The sequence below is a fragment of the Selaginella moellendorffii genome, unplaced genomic scaffold (genome assembly GCF_000143415.4).
Source record: "Selaginella moellendorffii unplaced genomic scaffold, v1.0 SELMOscaffold_4, whole genome shotgun sequence".
In the NCBI taxonomy this organism is placed as follows: domain Eukaryota; kingdom Viridiplantae; phylum Streptophyta; class Lycopodiopsida; order Selaginellales; family Selaginellaceae; genus Selaginella; species Selaginella moellendorffii.
In genome coordinates this window covers 1,278,979-1,294,814 of record NW_003314265.1, presented here as the reverse complement: position 1 = coordinate 1,294,814, position 15,836 = coordinate 1,278,979, and the positions used below count along the sequence as shown (strand labels likewise).

Here is a 15,836-nt window from a genome sequence, read left to right as displayed (position 1 = left end):
CAAAACTTACAGATATATAACCATGGTTACCGTTCATTGTAGCTCCATCTTGCAATTCCCCTCTAAGATCCATTCAAGAGAGAGTTTCTTAGCTAGATTTCATCCAGATGATTCAAATGGCGGTGGTGATCTCATGTGTTCTTCTATCGTTTCTGGCAAAGCTGGCAACTTGCGCTGATTCCGACCCTCTCCAGGACATCTGCGTGGCGGATCTCAACTCCAGCGTTACCCTGGTGAATGGTTTCCCCTGCAAGCCCATCTCCCAGGTTGTGGGAGAGGACTTTCGCTTCCGGGGGCTTGGGGTGGCGGCCGACACTAACAACACCCTGGGGCTCAAGATCACCACCATCAACGTTTTCAAGTTCCCGGGCCTCAACAGCATGGGCATCTCCGCGGCGAGGGCCGACTTTGGGCCCTTTGGAGTGAATCCCCCGCACGTCCATCCCCGGGCCACCGAGCAGTTCTTCGTCCTCTTTGGCCAGTTCTACGTCGGCTTTGTCACCAACGATTTCAAGCTGTATGCCACGACGCTGCAGCCCGGGGATGTGTTTATCTTCCCCCGCGGCCTCCCTCAGTTTCAACTCAACATGGGGAGCTCTCCGGCGTCGGCGTTTGTGTCGTTCAACAGCCAGAACCCGGGGGTGATGCAAATGCCACACGCGCTGTTCGCGTCCGACCCGGAGATCACGGACGCGGTGCTGGCGAGGGCGTTTGGGATCCCGCTAGATGGATCCAGTTTGAAGCAGATGAAGGACAACATCCGTGCAATGTTTCCAAAGTTGTGAGTCCGCAGATGCCGCAAATGGGCATTTGTGTTCTTATTTTATTTTTTTGAAGATTGCTCTTGGCATTTTGAATGGGATTCAAAAGATTCAACCCTTTCAAATAAATGCTTATGCATGTTACATTTGCCGAATCTCACTACATTGCCACCAACACAAACTCGCCAACCCCACTCGGATCAACGTCGCGAACCTTGTAAGAAATGCTATACGTAGGATCGTACACGATCCAGAACTTGGGAGTATACCCAAGCAGCACGCCGCAACGCGGTATGCACTCGAGATCAAACTTGCCATTGTAGATGGGCAACGTGGTTTGCGCAATCTCCTTCTTGACAAGCACACGGGGTGGCCCAACGCAGCGCAGGCTCGTCACAACCGGATGCTTGGCTACAAGCTGCATGAGCACATCCCTCGTCACAGACTTAAGCTTCAGAATGGAGCCTTTATGAACTCGAACGCTGCTCGAGAAATCCTTGGATAGAACGAGAAGTTCTCCTCTTTTCCCCGGCTGCTGGCCCAGACTGGGCTTAGGAGCTTTGAGCATAGACATGGCTCGAGCACATATTTTGATGGCTCTCACCCAGCTTGATCTGTTCTTGAAAGTTTCTCCTGAAAGGCTGGCAAAGACGCCGAGGAGGAGGCTACTCCAGTCGATTTGGGGTTGATAGTCACTTCCTTCCGGCATCAAAGTCACTATCGATGTAGATTCAGTCATTGCCACAAGCTCGGGTTCCTCCCGCCACCCGAAGCCACATATCTTTGGCCTCCGCGACACCATAAGATCAGAGGCTGGTCCCAATCCTTTACACAGAACGCTACCCATTTTACTTTGCTGGAACAATAAACCTCTTCGTTTTATAGCCACGTTAGAAAAGGGTTGACCTTTTTTTACTATTTTTTTTGCCACATTTAAGCGCTTTGACACTCTGCCATTTGTCTGCCATCGAGGAGTTAGTTTTAGTTTTGTATTGCATGAGAAATTTTTGTATTTAACAAAACATAGAAACAAATCAAAGCCAACAAGGGCTCTAATGAGACACACAGAACTTTGGATGGTGGCCGTCTTGGGTCTAGCAACATTGGAACTTAATGTCGAGGTTGTGTGAGTGATCACTTACTTCTCTAATGGTTTATATCGCTTGTATAATAGATGTGATTCATCACCATCTTCATCTTTCCAGGGTGTTTGTAGTAGCTACGAGCAAACTTGCTGGAGCATCCGTTACCTTCACACCACACTTTATGCCGTTTGTAGCGCCTACAACAACAGATACAGAGACACATCCCTGGACCTCAATCTTTGCTTCTCCAATGATCACGGTGCGCTCAAGTGGCACCCCATGGGCCACTTTGTGGAGAGCTGCTATGGAATGGGGAGAATGGAGAACACCAAGTTGATTGCCTATTGCAACAAGCAAGAGATCTCCGTGGACGTAACCAAACATGTTGCTAACCAGAATGGAGTCTTGACTTGCTGCTAGAGAAACGCTCATAGATTTATCTAAATAATTTGCATTGCCAGCCCAATGAAAGGGATGATTTAAATCACAGCTCGGATGTTCCGACCATTGATCGAGGTTTATTTGCCAAAGACAATTTAGCCACTGTACAGTGGTGTTTGCTTACTGCCATTTGGCAAACACAAAATGAGCTTCGTTTGAGTATTTAGTAACACGGCATTTGCCGTTGAGGGACGAAAGAAGCGAGAGAACTCTTACAAGGTATGAGGCGAGGAGAAAGGGCAGGATTTTGGGTCGTGGCGGCGCTGGTGCTCACAGTGATCAAACCATCTCACATCGAGGTTTGGAAATTTCAAAGGATCTCTTTCAATGAAGCAACTTGATACTCTTGACAGGCAATTTGCTCTGGTTACCCAACATCTTGCTTGGAAATCCGCTACATTGGCACCACGCTCCACGGGAATTGCGAAACGTATGACGGGGGTCGCAAGAAGACGTCGCTGGATCTCAACCTGTGCTTCTCCAACGATCAAGGCCATCTCAAGTGGCACCCGATAGGCCAATTTGCGAAGAGCTGCTCCCCCGGAAGTTTGCTAGAAACCAATCTGCATACCACCTGCAACAAGCGTTCGGCTGCGGTGGATGTGAACAAACACGTTGCCAACCAGGATGGAGTTCTAGTTTGTTGCTAAAACCATGTATAATAGATACGCCGCCCAAGCTGTATTGATTGATCAATGTTTCTCTTTGGCGAAGATAATCCTTTCGTTTATATTTCCTATGCTGCTATTCCTTAAGGTTTCGAATGAGAGAGACGATCTGTACAAGAAACAGTGATAAAGGAAAAACTATAATTTTAATATTAGTATTTGTTTAACATTATTAAACAAATCTTAAAATCGAGCACACACCGAGAAGTTTCCTTGGAGAAGATAGGAAGATAGGAAGGAAGGTTCCCATAAGCAAAAGGATCGATCCTCGAAAAGAAGAGGGGATTTTGACAGGGCCTGCATCTGGTGCGAAGCAACAGTGTAGGCCCACTAAGCGCGAAAGAGATTTCTATAGCACAAAACCGAGCCACGCCCATCTCACGCGGACGATTCCACTCGGTTCACTCACATATCTGTTAGCAACATAGATCTGGAGAAACACTAGAGATGATGAAGCTTTTGCCTGTCACGAAGAGCAGCACGAAGACGACGGTGGCAGCAGTGAGCCGATTGAAGTGATGAGCGACGCCACCACTTCCTTCTTCACCTCGCCACGCTTTGGAGGGAGGGGCTTCTTCTTCGCCGCCTTGAGAACATCCTCGCGCTGGACGCCCTGTGCACTAGTCTTCGCCGCATTCTTCTTGTCGTCCATGGCGAGTAGACTCGAGTCGAGCGCACGCAAGAATGCCGAGAAACCCCCCTTGCAACACTGGTGCTCTTCTTTTCCTCCTAGAGCGATGGAAAAACCACTGTGCGGGCTTTACCTAGCAAAGGTAAGCCTGCAAAACCACAGCTGAGTCACTGTAGCAATGGTTACGAGGAGGAATTTACCATGGTCCCACATTAAAACGAGCAGAGGCTTCTTTAGAAAGCCAAGCTTGAGTTGCAGGTGCTTCAACCATCTGAAGTGCCTGAGACAAGAAAATACGGCATTACAGAGAAGCCAAACAGCTTAGATTTGTTTTACCTGCAGCAAAGCCAGCATCATTGACTCGTGATCTTATCGTCCGTTTTGCTCCTGCGAATAACAGTCGGAACTCCAAAGCAGACAGGCGATGCTCCAATCAAGTATGGAAGTCTGCACGCTTCCCTGCCGGCTTCGATGCTGGGACCGATGCAAACTTCTTCCCATTCTTCGGTCGTAGATAAACTGTCGTCCACCTCCTGTACTGCCTTCGACGAACTTCTACCCCTTCTTGGGGCCTTCACCGGCGTCTTGATCTTTGGTTTCGAGGCCCCTTCGTTTGCACAGCTCTCTAGCCATCTCTGGAGCACAGCTCTGCTAAACCGGTCGATGTCTCCATCAGTCACGTCCCACAGGTTTGCTATAGCCAAAGGACAACTAGCCATGAGGTAAGATAGCGGCACTCCAACTGGTTCGTAGTCTCCCCTTGCGGAGAAACGACCACTGCTACATCCCATCAGAAGCGATGCTGGACAGTGTACAAGCTTGCGCATGTGCTTCTCAGGAAAATATTGGTCACCTGAAATAATGTGTTACTCGCATTTAAAAGAAAAAACATAAAAGTTACCACTGCCATGTCCGAGATAAACGAACATGTCATGCTGCTGAAATCCTTCCAAATACTCGTCAAGCGTAGGGACCTGGCCTGTTTTACCCTGAAAGATAATGGTGTAAAGCGTTTAGAGCGTAAGAAAATCCAGTTACCTCCCAGCCTTTTTGGCGCCTAAACCATTCCTCAAAAGCCGACTGTGTGCTTTCTAAATCACCTCCAGGATTTAACAGGTAAAATGTACTATGAGGATTGACGGCTGGTCTGGATGCTCCTCTAATGGCGTTTCTTCTCGCCTTTCCATTTAGTTGTAGACGCCCCAAGCCATCACAAACGTCGAGCTCCAACAATGAATATCTATGGTGGATGAAAACGGCTTTTATGCTTCCTAGCGAAGGCATGCGATATGTTTCAAGTTTTCGCATGACGGGAAGGCTTTCCCATGGTAAGGCCTGCGAAAAGAAGTGTTAGAAGTGAAAAACGTTGCAGAAACAAAGTTACCTGCAATTTACCATCAAGGACAAGCTCAACAGGTTCCCACTCAATATCCAGCTCCTTGTTGATTGCCGATAAAAATGAAGAACGAAATACTTCCGATGCTTTCTCAATCAATAATTCCTCCCTTTCTCCAAGGTTATGATCCCAACCCAGAATGAAAGCGATACCTTGGCGGAGCTGCTCAGCTTCTAGTGAGCCAACTGCTTGCAGCAATAACTTTACCAGCGCTTCCTCAGGTACTTTACATGCTTTCAATTGCCCAAGGAAGCTTTTGGACTTCAAAGTTCGGCACAGCTCCTTGGACTTTTTGCGAAGGGCTTCTGAAACAGAGGATCGAGCAGGTTCTCCCAGCAGCAGACATTTCCAGAATCCAAGCCAGCTGTTTTCTATGTTTCTGCAGAAAAGACAAAATAAATAAAAATAAAATAAAAAAATAAAAAAATAAAAAACGTCAGACCTTAGACATGAAGCCAGTCGTGTATCTAGCTCAGTTCTCCATTTCCACCACTGGTTTTTTTCTTCTGGAGTAGATACTGGCAGTAGACGAGACGTAGATTGACGGCTTTCATCTAGAATAGAGGCCAGTTCTCCCATAAAGGCTCTGACTAGAGCATCGGATTCTAAGACGCTTTTGTGCCTCCATCTGCTTTCAGGTGCTTGGCGAACTTCAAAACCAGTACGATTAGCACAGCCTATGGGGAGGATGGTAACCACGACATCGCCTCCGATACGAGAGATAAGTAGCCATGCGGCACTAGGATCTTTACCAATTTGCTCCAAAATAAAAGAGAACTCTTGCTCGAGTAAGCTGATGCAGCATATAGTTGCGGAAGGCAATCCGTCCATAAGCGCCTTAAACTCGGCCCTCAGATCAAACGATCCTTCTTGTACCACTCTAGCCAAAGATTAAAACCACGACCTTAGGAAATTCCATATACAGATCGAGATTGCCCACCTCAGTGCTTTTCTCATTTCTTTTATACACGTTCGAGCATCAGCCTGGACAGTATTTCAGTATAAACCAACACAATAAAGCAAATAAACACCTGTTGCGATTTAGAGTCGAGTACTAGAAGGTGTTGCTGGCGACTCATCGATCCTATGGATGCTTGGTGAAAATAGGCGGCTAGCTCCTTCGTCTCATGGTTGCTATTATTCGTAGCAAGCATTAAAAAGTGAAGGATTGCTAAAAGTTGGCACACCTGAGTTCAAAACAAATTGGAGCATGTCCTGCATTAAGAGAAATAGATGCATACCTTTTTAGACAAAACAGAAGCCGTAATACTCAAGAAAAAGGCGCGGTACAACCAAGTGCATGGCATAGACAAAAATTCGTCACTAACTCTGCAACCAGAAATAAGATATCGGCAAGAAGATAATATGTACAAACCTTTGAGCACACCCTTCCCACAAACGAAGTAAGCTCCAGTTATACAGCAAGTTCGCTTCCTCTAGGGGGAACAAACTTGCGTTGATGCTAGCATGGGAGCTCTGCTCAGAGGTTTCGACTTCTACATTAATAAGCTGTCTCGCTTGCAGGTAGCTCTCTTCTGCCTTGAGGACGTCTCGTAGCTGAAACCGACAGCTGCCTACAAACAGGAAAAGTGTTAAACAACGCACAAGGAAGTATAAACCCACCTTGTTCGATAAACAGCTTCGCGGCCAAACACCGACTATGATATTCCCACTTGTAGTGCGTCCAGGCTGACAACGTAGTGTCTCTCAGACGGAACTTTCTGCACTCTCCATGAGAGGCATGCTTGAACTCCTCCAAGACTTCCCGCAAGAAAGGCAACTCGGTCAAAGCTTCTATCGCAAATTCGTAGTGCATCAGACCAATGTCCAGTTTGGTATTGGTGAAAATGTTCCCTCCGTCCAGCTTTGGAGAGTGCCGAGCGAGATCCCCAAACCGCAGTTTAAGAAGACATTTTTCCATCGTAATGCAGCCGGCACAAACATTGCCACTATTAAGCTCTTCCAGCATTTTCTCAGCATCCTTTAAACCTTCCTCGGCATGTTCCCACATGTGCTGCTTCCTGTGCACTTCACCTGTAACACAAACAAAAATACTTTTGTTGTGAAGAACTGTTCTAACGTACCTAAAGCAGAAGTAAAACGTATACAAGAAAAAGTTAGATTTTGAGCCTTCGCCAACCAAAGTCCCTCACGAAAGCTTCTCTCAGCTTCGTCAGAGAATCCTAGTTTTTCATGCAAAGAACCGACCTGAAAACAGAGTAGAGTGAAACAATCATTAAAAACTTAAATATAAGTACCTGCATCAGACTTTCTAAATAATCACCAAGGATGTGCCATTGACTGAATTCGTAGCACGTATTACGGCTGAGCAACGATGGCCATGAAAGGACTGCAGAAGGACCGACTGCCTCGACTTTGCTTTTTGAAGTGCTATGGCTCACATCCTTGGACACTAAGAAGGTACGATTTAGAAGCTTCAGCCGCAATTGAAGGCTTTCGGTTGCAAGTTTGATAGCCTAGATTCCATTTAATAGTTAGTGACTATAAACATGAAGCACGTACCATTTCCAAGTCCCCTCTTTGCATAAATACTTCGGCCAAATAGAACTGTAACCTTGATAAGTGTACACGCTCCCGAAAACTCTGGCAAATCAAAGATAAGTCAGGCATCACTTATAAAAAATAAGAGTTTGACAACACTTACATTCGGTGTACCACGAGCCAATGTGAGAGCCGCGTCAGTTTCCAACAAATGTTGTTGAGAAAATGCGGACAAATCTTCACTGAGGACTAGCTTTACTGCTGCCGCAAGTGAATCGGTAGTTTTCCCAAAATCGTACAAAACGTCCATTTTCTGTCCAAACTTCGTCTGCAGGATAGCTTCGAAGTCCGACGATAGGGGAACAAGACAAAGAACATGGCTGGTACGCGTATTTTCCCAAACTGAAGAACTCTGTGATCCATACCAGTACGAAATGAATTCGAATATTAATAATTGTATCTCATTTTGTAGACTCGTCAATGCCTGCCATTTTGTTGCTTTGGAATACATATATAAATTTGAAGACCTTACCTTCAAAGACAACAAATCTGCCATGCTCCTCAATAAAAATAAAATTGATTCTTTCGTCATCCTATAAGATGCTCCAGCGCTTGCTCCAGTTCTTAGATATCCCAGAAACTTTCTCCAGGCTTTAACTGCTGAAGTCAAATCCGCAACATATTCCTGAAACAAGAACACTTGGTGTAAAATATGCCACAAGGCCCATGTTCACACCTCGGATGAAGAATCTGCCTCCTGAGAACAATGTGCCCGAAGACAATATGCAACAGCACAAAGGTAGTTCGTTTCTACTTTCTCTTCTTCCCCTGTCCTTAAAGCATTTTCCTGTCAACGTAAGTATTAGCATTTATCGTCCAAAAAAAAAAACAGAAAAAAAGAAAGGACTTACAGAAAGTAGCAAAGCCTTCGATAGGAGAGCGATAACAGTTCCAAGGTTCTGCATTCCTTTCTTCCGTGCAAAGCGACCTTTCTCTATCAAAACTCTTGAAAGTTCAAGAGGACAAGATCCACCATTGTAGACCTCATCAGCAAGAAAACTGATGAGTTCTTCCTTAACTTGTTCTATCCCATGTTTTTCTGTATCATCAAGAGCCAGTAATTGCTGCCAAGAGCTTTTAACACGTTAAATCATAACCTCAAAATCCTTTACCCCTTCAAGAATTAGGCCCAGCGATGCAGCAGGCGCAGGTGGCTGCAGATCACATAAAGAGCCGTACAAGCAGCATAGTTCTGGTGCGAATTCAAGGGTAACCTGTACAGATTTCGGGATATTCAGAAAGAGCTCAGAAACATCCAAACATACCTTGCACCAGAGCTTCAATACACTTTGAGGACTTTCAAGCTTGAACCCCTGGCTATGAACCCTTAGCCAGTAAACCAGCGAGTTTCGAAGAACTTCTATTGCATAGTCGGTATCACTGTTTCGTACCAAACAGTCCACGTACGCCGAAGTTTTTACGCAAGCTTCCGAAACAGCCTCAACAACCGGAACAGCAGATATCATCGACAGGAAATCCACCCTGATCCAAGTACCGTCATGAGCCAATTTGAGAGGCCTGCATGCCTGAATACAGGAAGTCAGGTATTCAGATCATAGTAAGTATTACCAAGTCATACTCCTTCTTGTTGTATAACTGCACTCCCATATTATATGTAACTGAAATTAGCCCCCGAAGCTCATCTGATGGCATGCTACTGTTTAGCATAAGGTTCTGAACTTTCAAGGCGCTTTCCTTGAAAAAGCAGATGATCAAAGTCAGAAAACCACAAGTCATCAGCTTACATACCTCCAACATCTCTTCACTAACCAAATGTAGCTGCATATAAAAAAAAGACATAGCTTGTAACTCACATGACTGAAAGAATAAGTAGCCTTTACCTCTACTTTGGACCGTAGACTGGCGATTACAAACAAGCAAAGATCTAACGCAACATTTTCCTGAACAGAGGGACTCGAGCAAAATTTACGAGCAACCTGCAGTGAGATGCCTCACTAAACGATTACGTTAATAGATGGCAAGTACCTTAAGATACTGATCGACCTGGGACGAGATACTGCACCAAACCAGAGCAATTGTGCAAAAACTGTAAAGAGATTCGGCTTCAATTGCACTCCTCGCTATCAGAATCGTAGTGGACCTGTACAACGCCTTGAAAACGGCGTCTCTTTGCGCTCCCTGGTCCTTGGAATCCATAACACTGCATCCAAAGGCCAACAAAGTGTTCCCAAGACCATCTTAAGAAAAAACGTAGCCTACCTCAGCCATGGCTCTAGTTGGCGAGGAAGACGAGCCAAACTCTCCAAAACGTCGATGTCTCGTTCGCCACTTTCGACGGTGTATAGTATCAAGTCCGTGGCCACTCCGACCACTAGAGCTGGTAAACCAGGAACCATGTCCTCGGAGCTCTTCGGAGTGGGCAAAACCAGCTTGTCAGATTGGTTCTTGGAGTTCTTCGCATTCTTCCGGGCCTTCTCATCCTTGGCCAAAGAAAACACTCGAGCGTTGAGGCTCGCTAGTATTTTCCTACACTCCGCGGCAGCTTCCCTGTACCTCTTCCACGACACCAATCGACGCACAAACCCGTATCTCTGCAGCTCGATCTCGATGATCCCGCTAGCAAGCCAGGGCCTTAAACTGTCCAGTGACTCCAAAGCCACACCCACGACTCCAAAGAGATCGCCTCCCCGCTGATACCCCATCGTGTCCCCTTCCGCTGGAATCTTCTTCAGCTCAGCACTACACAGCTTGAGCAAGCGCCCGAGGAAAGGAACAACCCTCTTCGCTCGCGCATGGCCCTCACTCTCCTTGGAATTCTTCGCGTTCAATTCTAAGTAGCATCGGACCTGATCCGAGAGCCCGGCGATGGATTCCGAGCTGGAAATGCGAGCCAGAATACCTTCCTCGGAGATCGCAATGGAGGATATTGCTGCTGGCGCTGCTGCTCTCGCCTTCCTCGCCGTCCCCCGGGCAGCCGGCGCCATAGCTAAGAACCCTAGATCCTGTCCAAGCGGGAAATTCGAAACACCACATTCTAGGGTTTATGTTGAGGCGATTGATCCACGGCGATTCTTGCCCAGGGGTGAGGATCCGGAAGAGGACGAATGCATCGGCGGAGGAGATCTACTACTACGGCGTGCTCCAGCTCGCGATGCTGCGATTGACGATGGCGACGCGCTACCACTTCTCGCGAGCGTGCGCCATGGCGGGCGTGGAGCTGGAGGCGCTGCTGCTGGCGCTGGGCATGCCTAGGTTAGTCATGGATCGCTCCAGGAAGACGGCGGAGGATTGCATCCACTACTCGGAGATGTACCACAGATCGAGCGCGATCGTCCGGCTGGACGAGAGCGACGAATCCAGGATGAGATCTTCGGTGGTGGAGAGCTTCTCTCCTCCCGCGCTGGATGGGAGCCTTCTACTCTTTCTCCGGAAGAGGGTGAAAGGGCGGCTGTTCCACTACATGAGATCTTCCAGGGACTCGCGGGTAGACAAAGCGATACTGACCAGCGCGAGATCTTTCGGGCTTAGAACAGTCTTCTGGGCGGAATCGAGCTTCTTCTCGCGAGAGGGCGATGGCGAGGAGTTGATCCGGGACGCTAGAACCATCGCTCGCAATCAGGAATTCCTGGACGAGTCCTACTCTGGCTGCCAGCATTTCCAGGCCTTGCTCCAGCGGCTGCCCCCTGAGGAGAAACTCCCGGACGTCACGTTTGATCCTCGCAACCGTGGCTCCGGCTTCTACACCGAGATCTTGGGGACGGTGATACCAGCCGCAAACACGGTGGCCGAGTCGGGTGGCCTGGGCAAGTTCGGCCTCGTCGCGCTCTACACGTTCCAGCTCAAGGAGCTCGAAGAACTTCTCCGTCGAAAACTGGCAGAGGAGACTGCGGATGATCAAATGCGTGACGCTCCAACTCAAGATCAGGTCCAAGGCTTTTCTACTCGGGTGTGAACTTCACCAACACTCCAAAACTTTGCTCTCGGTGCAAATGGCTCGAGGACTTTCTCCAACTCTCACGCACAGGTGCTCCAAAAGTAAAAATGGGAATGTCTCGTTTCGAAAATTTAAAGGTTCAAAGGGTGGGTTAATTTAATTTGGTTTATAAACTATACTATGCCGAGAACAAGCAAGGGACCAGGACAAAGGTACATTTCCTAAATGAGAAGTACTGAATAAATTCATCCTTCGATGTGGGAAATAAGCAAGGCCCTTCAGATGTGTGTGACCTTCTGCCGGAACCAGCGAACTAATTTGCGCCACTGCCAAGAAGCCGCTCTCCTTTATGAAAATATCAAGTAGTGCAAGCAGCTACGCCGGATTGGAAGTAATTGCGATCTAGTTCAGGAGGTCTAAGTCTAGCTGTGGGGGTTCAGGGAAGTAGCATCGCTTTGCTTCACCTACTCCATCTTTCTTTTTCCACTTCTTTCCTTTAATTCCAAGGAGTGGTCAGCGTTAAAATGGTGCACACTATTGCGTCACCGAGGTAACACAGTTCTATAACTAGCTTTTTACTTTCTACCACATATTCATAGTTCAAAAACCAAGGCAAAAACTAATGTCAAGGAAAATCTTGAGACAGAGATACCTGAGAAGCCAAGAAGTGCAGAACATTAGCTAAAATTGTAAAGAGTAAAGCACAGGAAAGGAGCAAAGTGACAACTAGCAAACGAGAGAGTATGACACCGACAAAGCACAATCACAAGAAGAAGAATCCAATGGTTTATGAGGTTTCTGATGATCTTGATGAGCAACCAAGCAAGAAAATAAAGCTAAACAAGGAGCAACTAAGTACTTTATTTTTAAACTATTTTAAATGAATGGTTTGTCATTTATATGTTGAGTAAAAGAAGACATTAAGGTAGTGATCAAGGACAAAGAAGACAACAAGATTTCTATCAAAGAGAAGGAAAGAGTTAGAGAAGTTGATGTTTAAGCTTCCACCAATAACCTCAAGGAATCAACTTAATGCAATAGGCATCAACCTTAGAAATGTGAAAGCAAGAAGCAATGAAGTGGCTAATGATATGATGAACCTCTTTTGGGGTATGGAGGAAAAACAAAAAAGTAAACAAGCTTACTTCAAGTTTGATTAGGGGCGGGAGGAGCAATAAATTCCAAATTTAATACACTTGAACCAACTACTTTACAGGAATATGAAGTTGAATAAATGACAATTGTTGTTGCTAGAGGGTATGTGAGGGAACTACTTTGTGAATAAGTTAATTTGCAAGCATTTCAAGATACCATGAAGAAAAAGATGTAGTTAAAGGATGTTTAGGCAAAAACAGGAAATAAAATAAGTTGATAAAGAGGGTTAAGTTCAAAAGTGATTATTTATGCTCACTAAGATAGGTCAACACTTCAAGCAAAGATGATAGGATAAAGCATCTAAGGTAAAACTTTATCTTCTTACAATATAATTAGTTTTTTTATACAGGATGATGAGGAGCAATAGCAGAGGCCAAAAGAAGGCCAGGACGAAGTATTTGCAAAGCAAAAGGAGTTTGATGATCAAACTAATATGGACTAGGAAGCAATGAATACAAAAAAGATCAAATATTAATCCAAGTAAGTACTTTTCTAAAGTAGTTGATTTTTATATAATTTTGATTTTTGGTAGACAATGCCTTTAAAGGAAATCAATGGGTAATATTCTTAGAAGAATCCTTGACACAGGTCAAAGAAAACTTTATAGTTATTAAAGAAGTCTAAGCAAAGTCCACAACCATAACAATAACCTCCGTGCAAGTTATATTGCAATACTAAACAATTTATTGAAAATTGAAATGCCACAGTTAGATGAAGTTACATATATTAAATTTCTCATGAGGTAATTACTAAGTACTTTTAAAACCATTGAGAATACTAAAACCCTAAACCCTAAACCCATGAATGTTAAATATATACGATTTCAATTTTAATAATAGAAATATACCTTGTTTAAGAGTATATTATATTTTATGAAGCCATTAATCAATAGGAATCATTCCCTCTCCCCTTTTAACCCAATTGGGAAAAAAGTAATTATTTGATGAAAGACCTTTTAATCATTATTTTATCCCTTAATGTTTTAAGGATCTATGGTGACCAGTGAGTATATGGAGATTTTTTAAACTATTATTGTAGAATTGATAGTATATTCAAATTTCATCTATAATCATGTGCATTACATTAGTTACATCACCCTAGAACTTCTCTTTATCAATGTCTTACATGCAAGGTGGATGAGAATCCATGCTAGCTCTCCAGCTCCTTGAATTTCATCAATCAAGAATCAGGAAGTTTGACCTCATAAATCAATTCTTCCACCTAGCATGCCTGTACGTCATTGATCTCTAATGGTGGTAGCTCCTGAAACACAGCTCCTACAAAGATGAGTGGAAGAGATGCAAGCACGCTTTAAAATTCTATAATGCCCATATGAAGCAGATGAAGCAACACCAGCAGTGATTTTCAGTCGTTTCAGATTGATTATACGCTATGGCCTGCAGGTGGAATGAAAAATCTCAAACAAAACATCCACACATGGGTTTTTGTGTTCCTTCGGGCACATAATATACCAACATGATATAGAATATATGCGGCTTGGAACTCGCAGTTGGGAGCTTACAGCAAACACTCTCGCCCCACTCATCGGAAATGAATAGCAGTTTCCTTCAGTTCTTTCTCCAAAATCTTGCAAATTACAGTGCTCAATAGTTCGCTGCGAATGGCAGCAGCTGGTGCAGGCAGTGATGACCAAGCATGAGAGGAGCCATGCAAGCACAAGCTTTCGAGTAGGAGCCATAATTTCTAGAGAGCCAAGAGAAAAGAGGAGCAAATAGATTGAGCAAACAAAGGGGGCAACCTCCCATAGATAAAGCTCCAACGGCAGCGTAACGTTAACACCTTAACGTGGATAACCATGGTTTCACCACCATCGTCGGAATGATTTACACAGGTTCTCAATAGATATCATCAACATTGGAGCTAAAGAGTACACCAGCAAAAACTCCCGGCTTATCGCGCCAACAGTTGCCATTGAAGGCCAAAGCATTGCTGCTCACGACAATAGAATCGCCCTAGACTCGCATGCATTACAGCTGTTGAACCCTCGTCTTCCCTCCCGGGCCAGTCACCTGGCTGCCAAAACGTCCATAACATTTAACCAACAGTTAAATATTTATAATCTAACTTCGTTTGAACTATATAGGGTTTCGTAGTTTTAGGAAATGTATTCAAAGTCGTGCTCCATTTTTATAGTCACTAACTATTAAATGGAATTTAAGCTTCAATTGCGTCCTTTTTGGTGTCGAAGGGAGCCATAGCACTTTAGAAATCCTTCTGCAGTGCTTGCGTGGGTCAGCCGTAATACGTCCTTCATTCAATGGCTCGTCTTTAGGTGATTATTTAGAAAGTCTGGTGCAGGTACTTATATTGAAGTTTCTATTTTCAGGTCGGTTCTTTGCATGAAAAACTATATTTTCTGTCAACGTTTTGGAGCTTATGTTTTTGCTTCCTATGCACTTCACTTGTAACAAAAACATAAATACTTTTGTGTCGAAGAAACTGTTCTAAGCAGACGAAAAACGCATACAAGAAAAAGTAAGACGAGGCTTCGCCAGCTCACGAAAGTTTCTGTCAGCTTCGTCAGAGAATCCGGGGGAAGGTTTAAATAATGTTGAGAAAATGCAGGGAATAGCGGCAATTGCCGGCTACATTGTGATGGAAAACGTCTCCGTAAACCACAGCCGCGGAATCTCGCTCCCGAGGCAAAACCAAACTGGACATTGCTCTGGTGCACTACGAGCTTTGACTGAGTTGCCTTTTCTTAGCATGCTTTCTCATGGAGGGTGAAGAAACTTCCGTTTGATAGGCACTATTTTCTCAGCCTGGACGCGCTACAAGTGGGAATACCATGGCCGTGAAACTGTTTATCGAACAAGATGGGTTTATACCTTTTTTTTAACACTTAAGTTCGTCCTTAAGGCAGAAGAGAGCTACCTGCAATTATCAATATAGAAGTTGTTATCTCTGAGCAGAGCTCCCATGCTAGCTTGTTCCCACTAGAGGAAGGGAACTTTCTGTATAGCTGGAGCTTACTTTGTTTATGGGAAGGGTGTGCACACAATGTTTGCACTATAGCCTCATGTCAGATGCGTGCGTTCTGCCTGTACTGGCGAACGAATTTGCGCAAGCCGCTGTCCTCCAGATCCAAGCTTTGTGAAGATATCAAGTTTTGCAAGCTGCTATGTCGGACAGAACGAGGCTGCACAAACTGTGTCAAATATTATTCTTAAAGATACAGCTGTAAACACTAAAAGTTCAGTCATAAATAAGCCTGGAATATA

General features: G+C 45.0%; 2 protein-coding genes across 3 annotated transcripts; one reads left to right on the top strand and one right to left on the bottom strand.

Annotated features, from left to right (window-relative positions):
- The first annotated feature begins 116 nt into the window (after positions 1-116).
- Positions 117-785, top strand: LOC112344322 (germin-like protein 5-1). Its single transcript, XM_024668785.1, has one exon. The coding sequence runs from the start codon at positions 117-119 to the stop codon at positions 783-785; it is 669 nt and encodes a 222-aa protein (XP_024524553.1).
- Positions 786-3,184: 2,399 nt separating this feature from the next.
- Positions 3,185-10,528, bottom strand: LOC9654519 (separase). 2 transcript variants are annotated; one of them, XR_002991663.1, is made up of 26 exons: positions 9,765-10,528; positions 9,531-9,705; positions 9,386-9,481; positions 9,294-9,323; positions 9,114-9,239; positions 8,810-9,070; positions 8,657-8,758; positions 8,396-8,608; positions 8,221-8,331; positions 8,017-8,169; positions 7,648-7,968; positions 7,506-7,586; positions 7,241-7,459; positions 7,067-7,190; positions 6,606-7,016; positions 6,358-6,556; positions 6,224-6,311; positions 6,014-6,169; positions 5,923-5,966; positions 5,425-5,862; positions 4,971-5,361; positions 4,625-4,921; positions 4,488-4,575; positions 3,923-4,439; positions 3,787-3,866; positions 3,185-3,734 (listed from the first exon to the last, which is right to left on the bottom strand). XR_002991663.1 is itself a non-coding variant. In XM_024668928.1 (25 exons), exons 1-24 carry the CDS (start codon positions 10,487-10,489, stop codon positions 3,940-3,942), a joined length of 5,349 nt encoding a protein of 1,782 aa, XP_024524696.1. In that variant the 5' UTR covers positions 10,490-10,528; the 3' UTR covers positions 3,185-3,866; positions 3,923-3,939. The 2 variants fall into 2 exon arrangements, 1 of the variants encoding a protein (XP_024524696.1); XM_024668928.1 differs by having other exon boundaries at positions 3,185-3,866.
- Positions 10,529-15,836: the final 5,308 nt, after the last annotated feature.

Excerpts from the sequence above, each read along its gene's own strand:
- LOC112344322 (XM_024668785.1), top strand. The coding sequence starts at position 117 with ATGGCGGTGGTGATCTCATGTGTTCTTCTATCGTTTCTGGCAAAGCTG.
- LOC9654519 (XM_024668928.1), bottom strand. The coding sequence starts at position 10,489 with ATGGCGCCGGCTGCCCGGGGGACGGCGAGGAAGGCGAGAGCAGCAGCG. Across the intron at positions 8,609-8,656 it reads TGGGCCTAATTCTTGAAGGG|CAATTACTGGCTCTTGATGA; the intron begins GTAAAGGATTTT and ends AGCTCTTGGCAG. Across the intron at positions 4,922-4,970 it reads TCCTTGATGGTAAATTGCAG|GCCTTACCATGGGAAAGCCT; the intron begins GTAACTTTGTTT and ends TTCTTTTCGCAG.